We start from the raw sequence: 23,018 nt of genomic DNA, 5'->3' as shown, positions 1-23,018 counted from the left end.
GTTCTGATTTTACTCTTTGGGAAAGATGGTGAACATTTTACTTGAATGCTGGGCCTCGCAGTTCCTTGGTGGGATAATATCTTCCTGAAATGTTTAGTTATATTACAGTAAATGAATAATTCATTGCTATTTTGCTTGGAAGCTTGCTAATGTCCCCTTTGTTTCTGTAGCTTACTGGAGGTTTTGGCTGTGTGTCAGCGTTGTGTATGAGCTTTTCCTCATCTTTATACTCTTTCAGGTAAGTAACTTGGACCTCTAGTTACTAAATGCCAGTTTAATGTGGATATAAAATCCTTTGTTGATGTTCTTCAGGATTTTCGCTGACTACAGGAGATGCTCTTCATTTTTGAAATTGAATCATTGTGCTATTTCATGAGATTTCTAGTTGAGGGAAAATTATAATATATTGTATTATATTATATGTATATTATATATGATATAATATAACTTCCAGTTGGTCTCAGCCTAGGTTAGACACTGCAGTGAAGTGTTCTTAAATGAGTTGATAAGAAGTCAAGAGTTCTTGTTTAGATCAAATGATCAGGAGTTTGTACTTTACAAGTTTAGTCTCTTCTACATCTTGTTTAATCTTTTGAAATACTTTTAACTTTGAATCGTAGGTGCTTTGAATGTTTGAGTTTGTGTGTAGGGTTTTTTTGCAATAAACAAAAATTCGTTCACAACTTTGTGTAGTGGCAGGATGATTTTTTTTCTAGAAAGACATGCTATTCGTACTTTCAAATAGAGCACATTACTTTTTACCATATTCTTGTCCTTTAGTAAACTGAGAATTTTCCCTGGGCTTTCACAATTCTGTGACTTCTCAGAAATGCAGCAATTGAAGTAAAATACTTTGAGATAAGCAAAAGCAGTAAACATGATGCTATTAACAATGCCATTGCGTTCCTGTATGTATACTTATACCACTGCAAATCTAGTTTGAGTGCCAAGAAAGAGCTCAAGATTTTGAAGGACACTCATCCTTTCCTCAGGCAGTCCAATTATTGCAGTAATCTCCTTGGGTAACAGCATGATTTGGAACCAAAAGTGAATGTGAGGTACTAAACCACGAGAGGTAACTGCCCTGTCAAACAGCTAGCTACTTTGCAGGTTTAGATTCCAATTAGTCCTCAGCTGTTTATTTTCATGCTGATGTCTTAGTATAAATGTTTGGTGCTCTGTATTGTGAAACAGTTGCGCAAGTACCATCACATACTCATCAGGTAGCTTTAAAAAATCATTTCAGATTAAAGAAGGATGACAGGCATGTTTGGAGGGGAAAAAAAGAAAAAAAGGAAAAAAAAAAGGTTTTGCCTCCAGAGGCCAAGTGAGCTTGAGGAAGTGGGGCTGGAATTCAGAGATGTCAGGATCTGTCATTGTCTTCTGTTGGAGTAGGGCATTTGCTTTACAAACAAGTTTTTAATACTGATCAAACCCTTTCCAGCTAATCAAAGATTTCCTTTGGCTCCAGCATTTCTTGTTCTGCTTGGCTTTCCTGGAGCCTCCCCAGATGTCAGTGCCAAGCTCTCTTAAGAACACAAATCTGTCCTTTTCTTTTCCATTTTCTTTTTTCTTTTGCCCTGCTTGTTGTTTCAGCAGGCAGCTGGAACATGTCCACAGTAGATCAGTGAACAACAATGTGAGTTTCTGTCCCATTGACATAACTTAGGGGTTCAGTGTAAACCCTTACGCAGGGCCCTAATGTCTCATTAGGGTTTCTTTCAGGCTGCCTGTCCTACTTGGAGGGAGTGGAGTTCTGACCCTTTCACAGGCATGAACAGGTCTGTCTTGCCTTTTTTGTTGTTATTCCTCACCACTGAGGAATACTTAGTTCCAGTTTATTCTTATGTTGTTACCATTTCATGTCACCCTGTGTTTTTTTTCTAGGCATCCCTGTAAATGATACTCCTGACTAGCTGCAGTCAGACTGAATGATACGTTTGATTTTTATTTGATAGTAGTGTTGTAGTTCTGAATTCTAATGGAAAAGCCTGAAATTGCTTTGCTTTCCTCTGGCAGTTTGTTGTGTTACCAGCCATGTAGTGGTTAAGGACACTCACTAGCTGTTGCTGAGCTCTTTACTAAAAATACATAGTTACTTTGCACAGGTTTAAATAAGGTTAAAATTATGCTGAGTCTGTAAGTGACTAAACTTTCTTAAAAGCAAATGCAAGCTCGCTCACAGTTGAAACTTGTCTTACAGTTAATGTGACTTCAGTGGTTTAATTCTATAATTTTATTATTATTATTGCTGTTAACCACTTTTGGCCTTAACCTGTTTTTACTGTCTGCTAGTCTGTCATAGATGTCACATTGCTTGTGTTGTAAAACATTGACCACAACAGTGAGCAGTTTCATTGGGAAATACTTACCCAGCAAATGTGTGTCTGAAATGAGTTACTAGTAAGTTAGTTCAAGTTTTGGTCACTGTTTAGAACTAATATTTTGATCATTTCTTCCTTGTTGCTTGCTTCAAGTTTGTTACCCGTGCTGCTGGTGGGACCTCATTTGAAATGACTGCTTAATTCAATGAGCTGCACTAAATTTTTTCTGCTGTGAAATGCAGTACAGTTCTCGACTTTCTGTAGCTGGAGTGAGCTGAGCACGCATGCACGACTAATCCTGCTAACAGTGCACCTAATCGGTGTGCTCAATCTGCTGATGTTTGCATGTGCTGCATTTGTTCAAGCTGCATGTTTGAAGTGCTCCTGGATCTTTCCCATTCTAGGAAGCCAGAAGTTTACTAACGCAGAAGATACAGCCCTTAAATGAGCCTGTCCTGAGTTACTGGCTGCTTTTTCTTTACCCTTGCCAAGATCAAGGGGAGAAGAAGGGCAAAAGGGTCAGTGGGAAGGATGAGTTTTGTGCCAGTTTGAGTGCTAAGCTTTTGGGAGGGAGGGAGTGTAAAGGAGTGGCTTAGGAAAGGTATTAAGGAGCTCTTAATTTTTCATCTTTAAGAAATCTTAAGTTCATTCTGTAGTTGTCTTTTTTCCTTAATATTTAGCATTGGAGGCTCAGATAGAGCTATATGCTGTGTGATGCTTTGAGGTCTGGATGTATTAAAATTTGTTGCAGAACAATTCTTGGGGAAAAAACCTCCACTCATTTGAAGATACAATGTTGCTCTTTGTATCTTTGTACTTTTCTGTGAATTAATACATAATAAAAGGGAAACATGGGTTCTGTGTTCCTTTTGCAGACTGTACAAGATGGCAGACAGTTTATGAAGTACATTGATCCACATTTAGGTGTTCCTTTGCCAGAAAGAGACTACGGTGGCAACTGCCTTATTTATGATCCTGGCAATGAAACTGATCCATTTCACAATGTCTGGGTAAGACACAAGTAAAGTTACTTGCTAATGAGCCTGACTATTTTTTGGTAAAAGATTGCTTAATTGAACTCCTCAAAGTGCAGTCATGAGTCTTTCTGCGTGTTGAGTCAGAAACCAGATCATGACTGACTCTTCAGCTTCTTTCTCTTCTCTTGACCTTTCCTGTGGATTAGATGGACATGTGTCTCTGTGTATCCCAACTACATTGCCCAGGAGAGAGGGTAAACTGTTTAACAGCCCTTGTTTCTCAGATCATTGATGTAAGCCTTTTCCCCTAAGAGTTTGGATTTATTTGTGTGCTTAAAGAATCTTCTACTCACAGTCACCTTGAGGTACAAAGTTCAAAAGTTGGATGTTGCCAAGCAACCCATAAATTGCACTTTTCTGAATGCCAGAAACCATCACATTATTGTTTCTTGCTGGCAAACAGAAGGCTTGAAATTCAAGGGCAAAGGAATTATGATTATTTACAACTCCCTGATCACATGGAGCTGTTAGTGCTTGTGTAGTGAGGAGCACTGAATCCTTTGGGTCGGCCATGTAAGCCTTCAGTGCATCAGGACCTGGAATTAACAGAGAGCAATCATAGCTGTCCTTTCCTAGGCTTGTACCAAAACTAGGAGGAAGAAAGGCACTCTTTGCCCAGGCATTTATGCTGGTAGAACTGATAAGATTTAAGAAGTTCTGCTAGATACAAGACGGTGGTCTGATGAGGAAGTACGTGTTCTTGCTCTGCCTTCAATGTGGTCTGCTTCAGTCCCCTTGGAAGGCAAGGAACGTGACATTTCGCACTTAAAAAGTAGTCTCCTCTTTATCAGTATGATCCTGCTTCCAGTTTCTGCCCTTAAAATTGTTGACTTTGCTTTGAAAATAGCTTGTTTGCTGACTGTGCTTGAGAACAAAGAAACTCATAAAATGCATCTGGTATTTATATGTGAAACAACTTAAGTTTATTGCTGTGTTTTTCTTGGAAAAAAAATAAGCCTTAAAAATGGGTTATTGTTTGTGTGCAAAGTGACCCATGTTCTCTTTTTGGTTTACAGGACAAACTGGATGGATTTGTTCCTGCTCACTTTTTTGGCTGGTACCTGAAAGTAAGAATAGGTCTTCTGTTACACTTCTGTTACAGTACTATTCTACTTTTAAAGCTTGACTGCTTCTGTTTTAGTGATGCCAGTCTTTCTGATAAATTATATTAGGCAGTCATCTGTGAATTCGACTAAATGTTTGTAATACATGAAAGGCCTTTTTTTTTTTTTTTCCTTCTTGTTTTTCTCCTGACCATGTTAGGTCTCCTCATTTCTTTGCAAAGTAACCTTACATTGACAAGTTCCTTCTTCTACCATAATTCATTCTGAGGTCAGATCAATAAAAGTAAAAATGTTTACTCCTGTAGCAAGATAAATGCTTGAATGACCTTTGAATGTAAGTATGGGTAAGACAACATTCAGATAAGGCGGTGAAAGTCTACTGTTACCCAAACATAGATGCATGATGATATACTGCTACTGTTCTAAGGAAGGCTTTTTCCAGTGACATCAGGATTTTAAATCTTTAAATGGGTAGTGGTTTAATTCTTGTTACTTTTTAGGCAATACCAGCCAACTGTGGAGGAAATTCCAGCTGCGCTTGTCTCTGGCAGAGCACATTCAATGAATATTTTGCTAATTACTTTAGTCTAAATATTAGTGCTTTTTTAACCTGATCAGACTTACTGTCTAACTTTATTTTGCCCTGCAGACCTTGTTGGCTTTTTTAACCTATGAGACCACCATAAATAATAAACTGAAAAAACTCAGTCTGTTTTAAAAATAACCTACAACTGTTGTTTTGATTTTTGATTTCAGAAGTGCAAATGTATTCTTATAAGCGGGTTTTTTTGGTCTGTTTTTTTCCCCCCCTGTAACCAAAAGATGAGTATGCTAGGCATGGGGAGACCTTGACTTGAGATCAACTTGTGGATGGCTTGCTCTATTGGTATGCCAAACAGTAAATTTAAAGAAACTTGTAATTTCTTCATCTAAGAAAAATGCATAGGAAACTTAAATATCAAATGTATATTTATTTTTGTAAATAATGTCACACTGAGGAAAAAAAATGCCGAAATAGTGAGAGCCTAATAACAAGACATAAGGGGAGTAGTAACACATTCCTGAGGGACTAGAGTGGCATATTGAATTCTCTCCCATTCTACTCAATCAAGCTATTATCCATCTTCATCTGAAAGAAGCCTGATTTTTATTGAAGAGACTGTTCCTGCAGAAATGCTTGAGATGTTATGTCATCTTGTCAGCCTGCAGTATGATTTGAAGAGCCCAGCACACTCCACAGGGTATTGGCCTCTGTGCTGCTAAGCTGGAGTGAAACTGGCTGCTATATTTCTTACTTGTTAAGATATTTTTCTGTGAAAAGCTGGAAGTTGAGTGTGTTGTCTTCATAAACAGAGATGAGCATGTGGTTTTGGTTTTTCCTTTTTTTTTTTCTTTTTTTTTCTTTTTTTCCTGGTCTGGTTTGAGTAACAGACTCTTAAGCTATATCTCAAAGCACCAGAATGGCAATATTGAGAATGAATGTGCCTCATTCATCAGAAATTACTGTGAGCCTTCCCATTTGCTTTGGAGTCATTTAGCTCACATGTTGTCACGTGTTGTCAGACTAAGGTGTGATAATGCATATCTTAGATTTTTCCATCTTCTGGTTGAGGCAGTCAATGCCAAGCTACATCAACTCTTGCAGAATTATTACTACCTCATTTAAGGTTGTCACATTCCATCGGGCACCCTGCTGAGGATGCAGCAGACCAGATGGGCAGGCTCTCTGTGCTCTTACCCACTTACAAATATGAAATAAAGCATTACCACAAATCTCAATTCCCTTGTTTTGATAGTAGGCTGAGATGATACCTATGCTCCAGGACTGCAGCTCAGTGTTGAATGAGGAAGAAGGTGCTGCCCTTCATTGCTTGCCCTGACAGGCTGCTAGCTGGTATAAAGTACACCCAGGTGTCCCAGCAGTCAGGGCTGAGCTTTAGTGCAGGTAACTTTAAAAAGTTTGTATTAAGCAGGCTCTGAAAAGCCTTTTTTGAGCAGCATTAGATCGATGCTGCCTGTGGTGGTGAGCACCCAGTAATTCCATTCATTTAACTTCCTACTGAATCCCATCTTACCTGCCTTTATTATTTCATGTAATGGTATTAATGTCATCATCTTGACTCTTCAGTGTTCGTCTTGTCTGTTGCTGCATACTTAATAAGTTTAGAGGCCTGTGAGTGTTTGGCTTTGCTAGTCTGTCACATCATAAGAATAAGATTGTCAGGAGTATCCCGATCCTTTTCTGGGTACTGGAGACTAGATATTCAACTGTAGAAATAACTGGTAAACAAAGCACACCATATGTCGTCTGTGTTTGGAGTCCAGAATTTTTTAAATTGGGAAAAGAACATAATAATTTTTCAAACGCTGTTGCAAAGCTGTAAATCTGAGCAGTGTTTCTACAGTATTTATGGAGATCTCCGTTATTTAGATTGCTCAAGGACTTTAGTGTAAATGAAGTCTGGTTCTACTCAGTCTGGTGTGCAAGTATTTATTTCTGTAACGGGTTTTAGGATGTTGTGCAGCTGTTGTGGGTATGTGACAGACTTTTTTTCTTCCCTTTCTATAGACATTGATGATTCGAGACTGGTGGATGTGTATGATCATCAGTGTAATGTTTGAGTTTCTGGAGTACAGTCTGGAACACCAGCTTCCAAACTTCAGTGAATGTTGGTGGGATCACGTATGTACTGCATAGATAGTGATATATTTGTCTAAATGGAAGTATATATTTTAAAGGGAGGGTGTTGGAAGTAGTAAGAACTAGATATCATGTGCATGTGGCTGAAGATGTACATGTGACTGCTGCAGCTCAGGAGCATTGGTGCTTCTCCATGTTGAGTTTGTAATATATTTGTCACTCTTGGTATAATTTTGTGGGTTTTCAAATTATTGCACGTGGTTAAATATTTATTTTGGTTCGTTTCACACCAGAGAAAGAATCTAAAGCTTTACCTGAACACTGTAAAATATTCGGTGATGGTACAAACCATAAAACCTGAAATAAAGAGAAAGGTAAAAATTTTTGTATGAAGTTTCAGATTACTTGTTTTGCCTGTTGAAAAACAAAACCAAAAAAACCCAAACAAAACCAACCGGACTCAGCGCACTTTGTGTCCAGCTCTTCCTTTTGTTCAAACCTCTCTTCACTGTTTTCTGAAAACAGTAAATATTGCTGTGTTTATAATTTGTTTGTTTTATAAAAAGGTTTTAAAAGGTAAACATTTGGCCTTACTGAAAAGCTGTATCCTCTTTGCACATGATAATTTGTAACCATTCTTGTCCTAAAATACTGCTTGTGTGTATTTATTCAAGCTACAGGGACTACTGTGATCTAGTTTTGCTGTGGAAAAAACAGGTTCTGTAGCTTCAAGTGACACACTTTTTTTTTTTATTTTTTTATTTTCCTATGAAATATAAATTGCTTACCAGAGCAATCAAAATTGTCTGTGTTCCAGGCACACAGCTATGGTTCTTAAGTTATTTCAGCTTGGTTTTATTCTTCCAGTGCAAGCTCTTTCCCAAGCTTGTAGTGATTTGCTACATGGTTGTATTTATAGAAGTGTGTTATGTATAAAGACATCAAGCAAAGCTATTTTGCCTTCAAAAAAAATCTTATGAAATTAGCACGGTGCTCCGCCGCTTTGAATGTGGAGGACAGCCAGGTTTTTTCAGCTCAAGAGCTCCATCTCCAGAATTAACACTTGGCAATAAGACAGAGCATGGGGGAAAATCACTTGTTTAATTTCACGTCTTGAGCCTGGAGATAAGTAATTTCTTAAGGTGGCAGCCTGAAGCTTGAAGAGTATTTTAAGTTACTGGGCATCGCAAAATCTGGTCTGTAGGGACATGTTTGGTTGGTTTTTTTTGGTGTGTTTATAAAGTTCTCCCAGGGTGGAGTTGAGCTGATCGCAAGTAGGAAGAGGTCTGTTCTGTAGCAGAATGAATACAGCAAAAGAGAATCTACAGCCATCATCTGTAGAAGGCTCTTGCTGTATTTGAGTAGGCTTGGGCAGCTGAGATTCTTTCTCCTGACAGTTCATGCAGCGCTTTTCTGTGGGGATGTTCAAGCTTTGTGACTGAGAGTGTGTCTGCACGTATGTGCACCTGTATTTTATATATTCCTTTTATGAGCTTTAGTGTTTCTTCTCCAGCATCACTGTTTTTCTCCTTTCAGTGGATAATGGATGTGATCTTATGTAACGGATTAGGAATTTACTGTGGGATGAAGACTCTGTCTTGGCTTTCTTTAAAAACATACAAATGGCAAGGACTTTGGAACATTCCTACATACAAGTAAGTTGGTGTAGAAAGTAAATTCACGATAAGTAGGGCACAGTGCAAAGTCTGGGCCCATGGTGAAGATCTTGGTTGATGAAGGGTTGTTCTGTTAGGGTTAATATGAATTAAAGAATTCATGTGTGTTTAGATGACTCAAGTATCTAGTAACTTATTAATGCATGCAAACTTGTTCATGAGAGTATTATTTAACTTGCAAATGAAATTGTTGAAAATATACCTGTCTGTTGTGAGCATTGCCTGATATCTAGGAATGAGGGCACCTTGTGGAATGAGCTGCTTTAATGAAATTGTTATATTAGATGCAGGGATCCAAGTTGGGATTATACTCTTTCCTTCACAGCAAGGCTCTATTTGGTCCCTGTGCAAATACTGCATTCCCTAGTAATCGGAACTTCACAGTAATTGAAAGACTGAAATGTAAAATTTAATAAATCCCTTGTAGTCTTTTACCAGTAGCAAACTAGCCTTTTCTGTAGTGTGTCTTTGCTGAGCAAAGCAGAACTGAGAAACTGCTTACTGCAATGAGTGTGGTACATTAAAATAGAAAATGATAGTCCAAATAACATTGGAGGCTCTTTTAACTGGGGATGTTCATCTCATTAAGTAGTAATTTTGATGGAGTAACTGGAGGCATTTTGCATATGTGAATTGGTGTCTCAAAAGGAAATGTTGGTAGATGTGTTTTATGTGCTGTTTCTCAAAATTGCAAATGTGTTCTGCTGTTTTTTCAGAGGTAAAATGAAGAGAATTGTCTTCCAGTTCACTCCGTATAGCTGGGTCAAATTTGAGTGGAAGCCAGCATCCAGCTTACGCAGATGGCTAGCAGTTTGTGGCATAATCTTTGTAGTAAGGAAACTTCTCTGTCTTTATTGTTTGATGTAATGTTTTGTAACACTCAAGCAACTGCACAAATGATAATTTAGGCTGAAACGCTGACATGGTGATTTTTTTTTTGTTGAGGCTGGAAGAGATCAGTTCAGAATGCTGCAGAAAAGGTGTCTGTTTCCATATTTTCCGTATCTCTGGTTTACAGATTCATTGCATAAATATTTGTTCTTGCTTGCTGAACAATGTCGATAGGCAATGTGAGCAATATAAACTATGATGTACGCATAATTCAGCAAGTAACATCTGCTACCAAAAATGTTGGCTTTGGATGGAAGTAGCTTGTGTCTCTTGGTCTCAGGCAAACACATAATCACATTGCAGCTGGAGAGGACTGTAACCAAAGCCCTGGGCTTTTGTGGGTTAGCTCTGAGCAGCATGGCTCCTGAAGCACACAGTTTTGCCAGGGGTAGTATTTTTATACAGACTTAAGTAATTCAGTTATCCTAATGTTTGGTTTTTTTCTCTTTATATTTCACTGAACACATAGCATGTGAGTGTTAACAGTATCTGGCCTGACCAGTTCAGGTAAACTAGCTCCCAGTTCAGACAAGAGAAAGTTTGCTTCTCCAGAGTTACAATGAATTGAGAGTCTGCCTCCTTCATCTAGCCATCCGAGTGGCTGAATTTGTATTATGGGAATGCATCATCGTGAATTCCTAACTTCCGTTTCACAGTCACAGGTATCGCGCACGTGGTGCTGATATGGAGGATAAGCTTGGCAGTTAAAGTGCTTTTTCCCCACTCCTGCCTTGTGTCAGCTAGGCAGCTTTGGCCTTTGTGCTCTCTGTGGTGTCACTTGGGTCCATTCTGAGCAACTCTAACTTCAGCAACTGTGAAGTTTAACAAAAAAAAACCCCTTGTGACACTCCTAGTGATTCTAGAGACAATGGGCATTAGCCAGGCTCTGTATTAGTGCTACGGTACAGGGTATAACTTTGTATTTTTTAACAGTTGCCAGAACAGCATATCTTTAAGCATCTTGAAGTATGTGGAATACAAAATCTGGTGGTGGTTTATTTTGGGGTCTGTCCAGTGAAGCTCCCTGTTACGGTTTGTTGAGTGGGACACATTCGTCAGCTTGGCAAGCCACCACCACCTCTCTCATAATAACATTGCATTTTATGCTGATGTCAAATTGCAGACCTGAGTGTGCCTCAGGAACAATGTGCTGTCTGTAAGCAAGCAAGCAGTGCGCAGCAGTGCCAGCAGTGAGTGCCAGGCCGTTTGCAGACTGAGTTGAATACAAGTTCATGTCACCTGATTTCCGCTACATAAAACACGTGCCAAGTTCACGTAGCACAACAGACTTGCTGAGGTTCCCATAGTTTATGGGAGAAGTGAAGTCAATGTGCCTGTATAACTAAAATACACGTTTTTCCAAATGGTTACTGTGTGCAATACTCCCAGCTTTGCACCCTGAAGAAACTGGGGTTTAGGTACTGGAGCAGGTTTTGCAACTGAGAGATTCCATTGAACTTAGGCTAGTCTTTGATACAATAATGTTTCTTTTAGCAAAGCCTAGCTTCAGCTGACAGTTCGTAAGAAGCTTCAGATATTGGCTCACTCTTCTGGATTAAACAGTGCTTAATGCCATTTGTTATCATTTCTTTTGAAGTGAGAAACTTGTGTCTACTTGCTCACTTAAGCACATTGCCAGGGCACATCACTTGACAAGATATTGCTATAAATGTATAATCAATTCTCTGAAATTGGCTTTGACAGTGACATCTGCATAACTATGTATAAAACCAAGCCACATAAAGAACAACAACCCTGGGCTGTACTGCTAATGCCTCTTGTTATTTTGGGGCTCCCTCAGTCAGATTTTCAATGATAGTGGAAGGAGAGGTTGTTGCTTTTAGGCTTTGTTATCAGTAGTTCTGCAGGTATTTCAAACTGCTGATAAACTCATTCACAATTAGAGGCAGTGCTTTTCCAGGTTTATGTTGTGTTGGTTTTTAATACCTCTTCCAGCACACAGAAAACTTCTAAAACCTCAACTGTTCTTGGTCATTATTGCAACTGATGGTGGTGTGTTCAGTAATACTGAGCAGGACTTCGTGGCGTTAGAGAAGTGGTGGTGGGAGTCATGCAGGGAGAGAGGGAGATTCCAGGCTTCATTCAGTGAAGTCTTCTGAATGTAATTAAAATGTCCTTTCTCTCAGTTTTTATTGGCAGAGCTGAACACATTTTACTTGAAGTTTGTCCTTTGGATGCCACCAGAACACTACTTGGTCCTGTTACGACTTGTCTTTTTTGTCAATGTGGGAGGTGTGGCTATGAGGGAGATCTACGACTTCATGGATGACCCGTAAGCCAGTCCTCTTGTGTATATACCATGTCAAACTTCACTTGCTTTATTTTGAATTTGCTCCAGCTTGTTGGCATCCATCTCAGGGCAATAGTTCAGCTTGTTGGGGACAAAAAGACCTTATCCCAAAGCATCTGCTTTGTGTCTGTCTGTTTTGGAGGTGAAATTCTCACTACATCTGGTTAGAGAACAGCTGTTGTTAAGGGCATTCTATGTGCACTGGTTTTAACCTCAGTTTTTAATAAATGATTACTCTTTTGAGAATGTATTGTGTAAACTAGCTGGAGTGCCACTGGCTTGTGGGCAGAGGAGTACTGAACTCCGCTTTCAGATTGGTAGCCAGGAACTACAGTCCTTAGATGTACCTTCTAAGGACAACAGGGCCTAAAGAAAAAAAAAAAAGAAAAAAAAACACCAAAAAAACACCCTAAAAAAGTTTTCTTAAAGGTGATTCTTTCCTTGAGCTATCTTCCAACTCGTCCCTGGTCCTCTGGAGCTCTTGTGGCATCCTCTTGCAGATCAGAGGATCCTTTGTAGCAAAGTGTATTGAAGGTAAAGTACACGCTTACACAACACTGCATGTACTTTCAGACTTTTCCTCCTTAAGCATCATATTTGTCCTTGCTGCTTTTGTTTCTGCAGACCATGTAAGACCTGAGAAACCTTTGTTCTCAAAATCACGTTTTCTTTTAAGTTTTAGTAGTAATGTCACAAATTGCCTGAGCCCACATCTTAAGTCTAAGACAACGTCTGGATTCAAGGGATGTTCATTGTCTGTCACTGACCAACGCAAAAAGTGTCTGTGTTCAGAATTTAGGGTTCCAACATTCTATGAAGATCAGTTTCCCTTGCAAGGCTTTGACTCCTAGAGCTGGGAAGAAGGGTCAACCCACATTGCTTAGTCGGATTTCAGGACATTCAGCAGTGGCAGGCTGCCCCTGCCTTTGGTGTCGGACCTACTGGTTTGGGACGTGCCTCCAACTCAAAGGTAAGAAGAGGTCTCTGCCTCTCACTGGTGAGCTCCTGTCCTTAGCACCATTCACAATCTTCTGGTCCTTGTGTTTGAGTTGGAAAAACACCTTTGCCCTCTGTTCAACCACATGGCATAACATAGAAATTTAGGAGAATCATCAGTCACCAGTGCCTCATTGCTGATTCAATTTGTTGCCATTCTTTTAATAAGCTGGAGAAGTTCATCCAGCAAGCAGAGGCTTTCATCCTGAACTGCATGTCTTCATCATTGCCGCCACCACCTGCTGTTCTGTGTCTCTTGGTGGGTAAGGTGACCAGCCTCCTCACTTCTGAGGTTCATGGCTCTGCTTGATGCACTACAGAGCTGACCTCATCAGACTGTTTGTGGAAAATGGCAGAGCCTAGCATCTGGTCTTACCTAATATCTTCTCTGCAAAGGCTTTTGCAACCGGACTCAGATTCCTTCATCCATTTCAGGTCATCCAAGCAGAGGTAATCTGCACCCACTTTACCACCTTAACTTAGTGTATCTTCACTTGTGCGTGATTTTGAACGAAGGCACTGTTTTGGAGTCTTCCTGTTGTGTTGTAGGGAGAAGCTGCTGGGGAAGAGCAGGCTGTACCAGAGGCTCCCAGCTAATGGCACATGGGAAACTGTCCTGACATTTTCCTTCTGGAAGGGAACTTCTTAACGGACAAAGGCTGGAATATTCCATTGACCTTCCTTGTCAGAAACACGGCTCATTGCTTTGTCTGGTAGTGACGAGATTGTCTGAGATAAGTTGATCAGATTCCTTCAGCTAACCTTGCAATATTTAGCCTAGAAAGCAGTGAAGTTCAAATATGAAGACTCTCTTTCTCATTCAGGATTCTTAGTATCTGCAGACAGTTCTAGGAACTTGGTCTTAGCATGGTAACAATAAAGTATCTAGAATTGACATAGTCCAAGAAGAGTGGTGGTTCTTGAAGCTGTTCTTCAGCCGTTACATACCACAGCCCTGTTGTGATTGACATGCTGCCTTTGAGTTCTTGAGAACTGGTTATGTGAAATGTTCCTGACCAGAAATGTCTTGATGCAAGAGTGTGTAGTGTTTGACCTTGTCATATGTTCCTGGTTTATAACCTTCAAGTCACTTCCAAGGAGTCTGCGTTGAGGCCATGAATTTTAATCTCATTCATCAAATAAGAAATGGGACTTCCCTTCAAAATCTTCCATGAGTAGAAGGGCAGGAAACCAGCTGTCTTCCTCGGCAGCTTTAGGGCCTGCACAGTCTTTTGTCGGGGTCACCTTTAATTCTTTTGTCAGTGTACTGTCATTAACCTAGCGAAAGAAAACAACGGCAAATAAGGAAGCAGATCAGCAAAGGAGAAGGCTGACCTAGTCATCTGAACAGCTTGAGTTCACAGTGAGAGATTTGTTTCATTTTTTCTTTCTATCCATGTGTTAAGGCTAGTTTCTGCCCATTTAATCTGTCATACCAGATAAACCACCTGGAGCAGTTTCTGAAGTCCTTTCATCTGAGTTGGTCTAGGCAGGATACCTTTTAAAACGGAATGCATTTATCCCAACTGCATCAGCAATAACCTACACTTGATTTACTGCATATTTTTTTTCCAGTGTATTTGGATGATTTTGTGTAGTTTGAACTTACGCATTGGTGTCAAGTATGACTCTCAGGCCTCATGTTTTTAAGCGACTGTGTGTTTTGTGTGCTCCCCTGGGTTCAGGAGAGGGAAGAGAAGCTCTGTTTCCTCTCCATGCTTAGATCCATTCCCAGGTACTGAGAATCTGAGGGGATGCAGTGGAGCAGATATGTCTGAGCCACAGGAAAATGCCTGCCAAAGGAAGGATGCTCTTCCTGGTTCAGCTGCTGGCATCTGATAAGAAGAAGGGAAGAGAAATGGGGAGCAAATGTGTAGTTGCAGCTCCCTCTGCCCTAGCACTGGTGGAGGTGCTTGGGGCCTGGGTAATGTGTGCGCACTGGGCAGGGTGTCAGCCAGCGGTGTCAGTGTCAGGCAGGCAGCTTTCTCTGCCTAGCAGAGGGCAGCATTAGCAGAGCAGCCACGCTCCAAGGAAAGCCTAATCATGGATTTGTTAGGTAGCTTCTCTTCCGCCCACTGCACAGCAAACAAGCAAGAAAACCACAGCCCAAAGAGCTTAGGTGGTTACTGAATGTCACAGCACTTAGTAAGTCAGTGCCTCAGCCAGACAGGAGGCTGTACATCACAGCAGCCATAGACAAGACTAGAATTTCCCATTGCTGCAATGCCATAGAAGTACTGCAGAGGTCATCTTAACATGTCCATCCCTCTCTTCCCAGCCCTCTGAACGTTTTTATCGCTCTGCTCCCCAGCTCCCCTGTCCTGCCCCAGCAGTCCTGCTGCTTTACGCTGAATTCTTCCTGGATGTGTTTCATTTCACATCTTTCGCTGTGGTAGGAATGGAATAACGCAGTCATCTGGACAAAAGAGAAAGGACCTAGTAGGAAAATGTACTTCAGAATACGCTATGGTTAAGTGAGAGGGCAAGGCCCTCTGCAGGATAGATGTTCCCTGGGATTAAAGCGGAGACATGTAGAGTAAAGGCAGAGCGAGGAATAATAGAAGGCAAAAAGAACAACCACCGTTAATTTTAGTTGGTGGTTCCTTCTGTTTGCATGGTTTATCCTGGCCATCTTCAGAGGCATAATCGTCAGTTAAGGTAGTAGGTTTGGGGCTAACGGGAAGGTGCACCAAAGTGCTTCTTTGTGTGGTTTTAAAGTAAAAGATACAATCAATTTAAAGGCTGTTGTGAAAAGTTAGTTGTGTGTGCTTGCTGGTGAAACAGTTGGTGGTTATCATGGTTGAAGGTATTGATTTTCTCAAGTTCAGTCTTCCTTGATTCAGATCAGTAGGATTTTAGGAAACATTTAAGTCATACCTTTGGGGGGGAAAAATACATACAACTTCTAGTACCTTTGGGGGGGAAAAATACATACAACTTCTAGTAGCTTTTTCTTGCTTCTTTCCTCTTATGGAAATAAAATCCCATTTTAGATTCAGGAGATGGGCGATAGAAGAACAAAAATTTAGTATACCGAGTGGGAAGTGATGTACTTGTCTCTGTGCTGTTAAGGAACACATCTGTGTGTACCAGTGGTGCTGCAGTGGGCAGGATTTCAGTGCGATCCAATGCATAAACAAAGGGCTTTTCCTGTTGCCCAGACGGTACCCCATTGGACTGGTGATATATCACCTGATCTGTCAGGTCAGTGAGCTGTAAAAATGCCAGCGCTAGGAAGGTTGTGAACAGGCAAGATCAAAAAGTGGAGGATCTAACTCAGGGGTCCTCAAACTACAGCCTGCGGGCTGGATACGGCCCCCCAGGGTCCTCAATCCGGCCCCCGGTATTACAGAATCCCCCTGCCACCCCCCCCCGCTGGGGGTTGGGGGGGGAAACGAAGCAGCCGCAGATGACTGCCTGCCACTTCATCCGCGCGCTGGCCCCCTGGTTAAAAAGTTTGAGGACCCCTGATCTAACTAGTTTAGATGCAGCAGCTTACCCAGGTTTCTAGCAATAGGCTGTTGAGGGTAGTGGGGTTTCCCAAAAGGCAGCCTGTAGGTGTTTTGGGTTTATGTATTTCCCAAGCAGGAGTAGGTGACCCAAAATATGGTATACTTCCAATCCTTCTGCAAGTACAGCCTCTGAATAGATGTCTTGATTCTACTGCGGTTTTAATTTCTGGCATTACTGGTTGATAAGTCTTTCACTAGATTTGTACGTAGCACTGCAGCTTCTCATTGACATCTGGTGCTGCTTAAAAACAAACCCTGGGGGTTAAATGTTAATCGCATATTTGCCCCAAGGTTGTATTGTCCTAGAGGTGAAACGCCGTCCTTGCATCTTCCAGTACGTTGCCTGTTTGTTACTAAGCTTTCTTCTTTTAAAATCCATTCAGAGATCATTAGTGACAGCTCATTGAATGCCTTTTTGGGAAGAGAGTAAGTGTCAGAATGCAATTATATAGGGGTTAAATATGGTTACGGCAGTGTGGCTTGGCGGTTGCAGAGGAGATCCAGGAGTAGAGCTCCTATTTCATACTGTACCCTGAACCTCAGGTGATCTGAAGCTGGCCAGATAATTGGTTTATCTGGATTTACCAGTACCCTGAAAATGGGGATACTTCCTTACATCAGATGATAAGTTAAACTTCATCATCATTTGTTTTCAGAGCCTCTGAGAGGAAACTTAATTAACACCAACGTGAAAGCAGTCAGCCTGCATAGCCTTAGTACATGTGTAATTCAGACTAGACTTTGAGTTGTGCAAAACTGATTGAAATTATTACCCCGGCTGTCTTTTTGTGAATATTTCTCTGAATGCTTAATTTTACAGCAATAGCTGTGTTTTATCTGTGTGTTTATTTTGCAGGAAGTTCCACAAGAAATTGGGTCAGCAGGCATGGCTGGTTGCTGCTATTACTGCCACAGAGTTTCTGATCGTTGTGAAGTACGATCCCTATACACTGACACTTTCTCTTCCTTTCTACATTACCCAGTGCTGGATCTTGGGGATTATACTTGTGCTCACCTGGACAGCCTGGCGTTTCTTCATTCGGTAAGTGGTGTTTTGACATGATACGTTAGGTCTAGCCTGGGTCTTACTGGGGAGTTCAACAGCACATCTTCAAATGTGTGCCGTCATTAGCCTTCAGTGCCTCCTGAGGATTGATTACAACTCTTTTGGATGGCTAGAGCTGCAGCAGTTTTGTGTAAGAATTATTAAATAGGGAGTTTTCTGTGCATGATCCTGGCAGTTTTCTTTCTGGATGAAGCCTCTGGTAGCTTTGGTCTTTGTGGGACTACTTGCATCAGTGTTGCTGCAGAAGCAGGTGAACAGTTAAGTGCCTGGCTGCATCTGGACTTCCTGGATGAGTGAGGATGGCAGATGAGATCAGTGGGGTGTTTTCCCTGTGCTCCGAGTTAGACAAGACTAAGATGTTTTACAGCTTCATTGGAAGAAGTCTGCTGTGTTGCAGTTGTCGGAGCTGCCCCAGCATCAGCGAGAAGTGAGCCAAGTCAAATGTGTCTGGCTTGAATGCCGCTCTGGGCAAGTAAATGAAAAGCAGCTGTGCAAGGCTGAAGGAATTACTGTAATCTATAGAGGAGGGCCTGTACAACAGCAGTGGTTGCTGCTCTTGAGCATGCTGCTGTATGCTTCTGAAAGAGGTGATAATAGCCAGACTAGTAGCAAGAAACACAAATTTCAAGTGAATCAATGCCATCAGCAATTTCAGAAATCTACAGCCAGAAGACTCAAGTGTGTTAACTTATCCCAAGGGCAGTTGCATCCAGAGCAAACTTGCCTTACAGTTTTTAGTGTATGTTGAAATTGTTTATTTACATCACTGGTTCACATCTGTTTGTTTTTCTTTTTAGTGACATCACTTTGCGGTACAAGGAGATAAGGAGACAGAAGCAAGAGCACAAATATGAAAAGGACAAATGCTTGAGCAATGGTGATGGACACTCATCGATACTGGATGAACAAAATGGGAACAAACTAAGGGAGAGGAAACTTTGAGCAACAGACAAAGGGCTAAACAGAACTCATAGTGCTTAAGTTGGCCTGGTGGACAGTTTCAACTTTATCCTACCTAACTTGTAATTTTCATTGTTAGCTTTCCAACGTGTGAAAATCCTCTTGGGGAAAAGATGTCACTTTGACATATGCACCTTTTCTCCTCGTGTACACCTAGTCAGAGTCGGAGAAAGTCTGTGTAGAGGGAAGTCAGAATCAACACCGTTGCAACGAGATGGGATCTTCATTCAGGCGTGTTGTATGTCTTCCTTGAAAACAAGGTTTGGAGACAAGGGGCTTTAAAGCAAAGCTCAAAGGGAATCTAGCTGATCTATTTCCAGTAAACTGTGTGATTTTATTTTGGCATTTGGGCATTAGGAACGCTTTGTTTTGGAGTGCACAGATACCAGACACAGGAAATGAATTATTTTTTTTCTGCTGAAACTACCGTGAGCTGTGGAGTAAGATTGTGTAAAGTGTTCAGCCGCCGATTAACAGAACTGCAGCAAGATAAACATAAATAAACTGAAACTTGTGAACAAGTTGCATTACTTGCACAGAATGTAATACAGAACACTACTGTTACAGCCCCTGTAGTACGGGGGTTATTGCCTTTCTCTAAACTGACTTTCAACATCCTGGAGTAGCCTGCAATAGTTTTATCGTGTATCACAGCTCTAGGGAGACAGACAACTACTCCTTAGTTTTGTTTTGGTTTTGGTTTTTTTTGTCGTCTTTTTTTATTTTTTTTCCAGTCTTCATCGTCTCTTAAACGCAAGGGAAGGTTGAATAAGAAAGGTCAACCTGCCTTTCCTTCACTTTGTGGAGTAAAATGTGTTACAAGCAGAAAACTGGGAGTTACTCCATCAGTCTTATTTGCCTTATTCGCAGCTCTTTTAGTTTGCTTACCAAGAGTGTTTCGTTCTTTGTGTCTGCTGTACGGGGCATGTCAGGTTCTGCCATCCTTCAGAGCTGCCCTGTTCCTCCCAAGGTAACTCCAGGCTGAGCAATCTCCCAAGCCCAGCTGGAAAAGGTGTTCACTGCAGTCACGCACAAAAATCGCTGTTTAACATGCTGCCAGCCCTGCCAAAAGAACAAACTGAGGCAAGTGCATCTTTCTTCCCCGGGCACTGTGTAGTAGCAGAGGTCTGCAGGCTAAGCTAGGCAGCATTTTTGCTGGTGACTCAACATCTAGGAAAAGAAGTTGGAAATCTGGGCTGCATTTTTTTGGGGGGGTCATTATTCCAAAACATAGGTGCTACATTAAGCATCATTTTTGTAACCTCTGCTCTAATCCTTTGCATTGGCGTCTAAGGCACTGACATAACCGTAGCCATATCACCTTTTAAATACTGTGATCTAATCTGGTTGTTAAAGGATGTTTTTCAGGGAAGTGTTTATGCAGAAAAAAATGACATGAACACCACCAGTAGAATTTCAAGAGTGCAACTCCAAACTTTTTAAGTGGCAGGAGACTTGCAGAGCTGCTGGCTACCAAACATCTGCTTTTTTGATCCGTTTTGGTCTTGTATGTGAATGGCAACCAAAATCTGCATTTCTCCCATGTTTACAGTGACCCGTAGACTTGCCAGCTGTAAGGAATGGGCACTTGTCAGTAGGGCGGTCTTCAATTAGTCGAGCAGTTTGGTTGCATTGAAGAGCTCAACAAATGAAGCAGTTCACGGGCCAGGGGTGCCCCAGCTGCTTAGCAGACACAGAGGAGGGTGACCAATACGAGAGGTAGCGTCCGGCTTCTTTCTCGAGTATGTACAATGTACTGTGGATAGTCGCTCAACGGCTGCTCTTAAATGGTAGTATTTTGCTGCTGTGAGGTAGTGAAGAATGTATGGCTGTGTACCTAGATGCTGACAAGTTTGTAAATGGGCAGGGTGCTGAGTTGAGCAAATATTTATTTCTATGCCTTTCCACCTGGAGTCGTTCTAGTTCCAGCTTTAGACCAGTCTTACGAACTGTTAATTGATCGTTTGGTAGCTCGTACTGGCGTGTTGTGCTTGTGTAGTCCCAGCGAGCGAGGCTCAGGTCAGTGTATCTCCATTCTGTTCGTGCTGGTTAACACTGTGGCCCCCCAGCCCGATCCCTGCAATACAGCCTCCGGGGTCTGTCTCGTGGTTCGGGTGGTGGCAGGCACGCCTGGGGAGGACCTGCCGTTGTACCTCCCTCCCCGCTGAGAACCTGCTTGCCTGTGTGAAACAACTGGTGAGGAATACCTCCTATTCCAGGTATTCTTCTGTATGTGTTCCCTAGTAGCGATTCTGGAGCTTTGGCCTAACACATAAAACACTGACTTGTTTGTCTACATCCATCTAAACAGCTTTTATGGTTAGTCTGGATAACTGACCCAGTGTAATAAAGCGATGTTTGCTGGTGTGTTCTTTGGTACAATGTGTGTGTCCTCGTGGTTTCTCTCTCCTGTTGCCTTGCGAGTGGGACTGGGTGGGTAAGAGGACTTAGCCTGAATTTCCGCCCCCCCCCCCCAGAAATGCTGTCCGTGGTGGGCGCTGGGCCTGAAGGTAATGAGCTTGTCCAGATTTTCAGAGAAACAGATGTTACGAGCCCTTGCTCCACTGCTGCGATACGGAAATGCTTGTTGCGGTACACTTAACGAGGGTGATCCTTCACTGTAAAGTGGACTTGGGCTATGCACAACGTGTTTAGTAACTTCATAGTCTCTGTGCTTCCCTTACAGACTCATGTCTAGCGTTGCAGGTGGGCTCTAATAGTTGCAGTCTTGCCTGGTTTTAGGAATCCTTTTGTGATCATCTATTGGAGAAGTACTCAAAAGCAAGCTCGTATGGAGAAGATGAAAGGACAGCTGATAAGCCTCACTTAAATAACATTTGGGGTGGCATAAAATGAGACCATCCCTATGGTGATGAAGGAGGCAGCAGTCTCCCATTTCTATTCGCATCAGTATCTTACCGTGTGTTTTCTTAGCTTACCTTCTTCGTCAGAAAACTAGAGCAAGAGATCTGCTCACGGTTATACCTGTGTAGAGATTTACCAAAGGTAAGTTGTTGGCTTTAAAAAGGAAAAATGCAGGGGAATGGGTGGGTGGGTGAGAGTGTGCTCAGCTAATGCTGTTGTGGGTGGCTTTTTTTCTTGCAAGTGACTTCTCTGTTTTGGAGGCAAGCTAGCGGGGGCCTTGGCCCTGCTCTGAGGTGTCAGTTTGATGTCCCTCAAGCCTACCTGTGTGGAGGGTTACTTTGCTAAGATGGGATTTGAGGTTGTGGTTCCTGGTTGTCAATACTTGGGTAACCACCTTGGGGACCACCTGCCTGTCCTCTCGTTTCTGTCCCTGCTTGCACATGATGCAGCGGTGCTCCGCAGCCCTTAAGAGCCAGTTCTTCGCTTCCCCTTGCCGTATGCCTACCACGTTTGTGGGGGCTGCCACTGGGTTAGATTGCGGAGGGGCTGCCTGAACCCCCTGGTGTTGCCCAGGGAGGTGCTGACCCTGTGCCATGGCAGCTGTGCCTTTCTGGGTGAAGATTCAAGGGGAACGGCTGTTTCAGAGCACCTGAAGTTAGCAGTTAGCTTCACTTAATTGTTCCAGACGGCTCTGGCAGTACCTGCTGCGTGGGCTTACAGCGAAAGGCTGCTCCCTCGGGTGGCTGGAGAACAGCTCGATGCGAGCGGGCTGGACCCTGCAGCTCTGTCACCCTGAAGCTGTGGGGCCATCTGGCCACCCTCTGTGCTCCCCACCCTGTCACTCCCCCCATCACTCCCCCCGCTGCTGGGTGGGCTCGGAGGAGGTGCTGACAGCAGCCGGGCCTGCGGAAGGAATTCTTTGCTACTTTATTTGGTTTTCTTTCCCTGTGAATTTTTTGGTCCTATTGCTGGCCTTAAAGAACCTGAATGATGCTTTTGGAATCATCAGCTTCTGACACAAGTACTGTTGGGTAGCTTTTCCAGGAGTATTTTGACCCAGACTAAGCAGTTTTCCTGCCCAGTGGGCTGGCCAAGTGAGCCCCCAGGAGCAGAAGCCGGCTGAGGTACCGCTGCTGCATCCCTGTGGTGGCAAAAAAACCTGAACGAGCCCTCCTGAGGAGTGCATGGGGCACCTCACCACTGCTGACGTGCTCCTGTGTCGCTCTTGGAAGGGTTTGTTTATCAGTCTGCATCGTTGAGCCGCTGTTGTTTAATTACCCTCAGTTATCTAAGGCCTGACCTAAGTACAAGGGCGATGACAAACTCGTGCCATCTGTTAGCAATATGAAATTGATGTTTAATAGAGTAGTCGGCATCTGTATGAGGCTGGATAAACCTTCACATGCCCGAACTGGGGCCTTTGGAAAGAATCAAGACCCAGCTGAGCTCTGTCCCCTTTAAAGCAGCTCTGCGTGGTCAGCCGGCGCAATGGAAGGCCTTGGGCCGCTCCTGCAAGGGGTGCTGGAACCCCCAGCCTGCCCCATCCCTCGGGAGCGTGGTGTCTGAGCTGCTACGGGTGAGCTCTGGGGATGTGCTCTTTTTCCAACTGGTTTGTATACCTCTAGAGGAAGGGGCTGTGTTTTGGTCCCGAGTGGGCCGGGAAGCCCGATGCTCC

General features: G+C 42.4%; 1 protein-coding gene across 5 annotated transcripts in view; it reads left to right on the top strand.

Moving 5' to 3' along the window:
• Nucleotides 1-20,860, top strand: part of PTDSS2 (phosphatidylserine synthase 2) — a 44,581-nt gene extending 23,721 nt beyond the window's left edge. For 2 of the 5 annotated variants that reach the window (XM_055813987.1, XM_027790159.2), the window contains exons 4-12: nucleotides 171-238; nucleotides 3,200-3,334; nucleotides 4,378-4,428; nucleotides 6,995-7,108; nucleotides 8,603-8,721; nucleotides 9,459-9,573; nucleotides 11,781-11,926; nucleotides 17,309-17,494; nucleotides 18,316-20,860. In XM_055813987.1, coding sequence (XP_055669962.1) covers nucleotides 171-238; nucleotides 3,200-3,334; nucleotides 4,378-4,428; nucleotides 6,995-7,108; nucleotides 8,603-8,721; nucleotides 9,459-9,573; nucleotides 11,781-11,926; nucleotides 17,309-17,494; nucleotides 18,316-18,460 — 1,079 coding nt within the window. In that variant the 3' untranslated portion in view covers nucleotides 18,461-20,860. The remainder of the gene's footprint in view (nucleotides 1-170; nucleotides 239-3,199; nucleotides 3,335-4,377; nucleotides 4,429-6,994; nucleotides 7,109-8,602; nucleotides 8,722-9,458; nucleotides 9,574-11,780; nucleotides 11,927-17,308; nucleotides 17,495-18,315) is intronic. The other 3 variants (XM_055813991.1, XM_055813990.1, XM_055813988.1) reach the window with 3 other exon arrangements.
• Nucleotides 20,861-23,018: the final 2,158 nt, after the last annotated feature.

The sequence above is a fragment of the Falco peregrinus genome, chromosome 9 (assembly GCF_023634155.1).
Source record: "Falco peregrinus isolate bFalPer1 chromosome 9, bFalPer1.pri, whole genome shotgun sequence".
NCBI lineage: Eukaryota > Metazoa > Chordata > Aves > Falconiformes > Falconidae > Falco > Falco peregrinus.
Note: the sequence above shows the minus strand (reverse complement) of the source record. Positions and strands in the feature narration are given on the sequence as shown.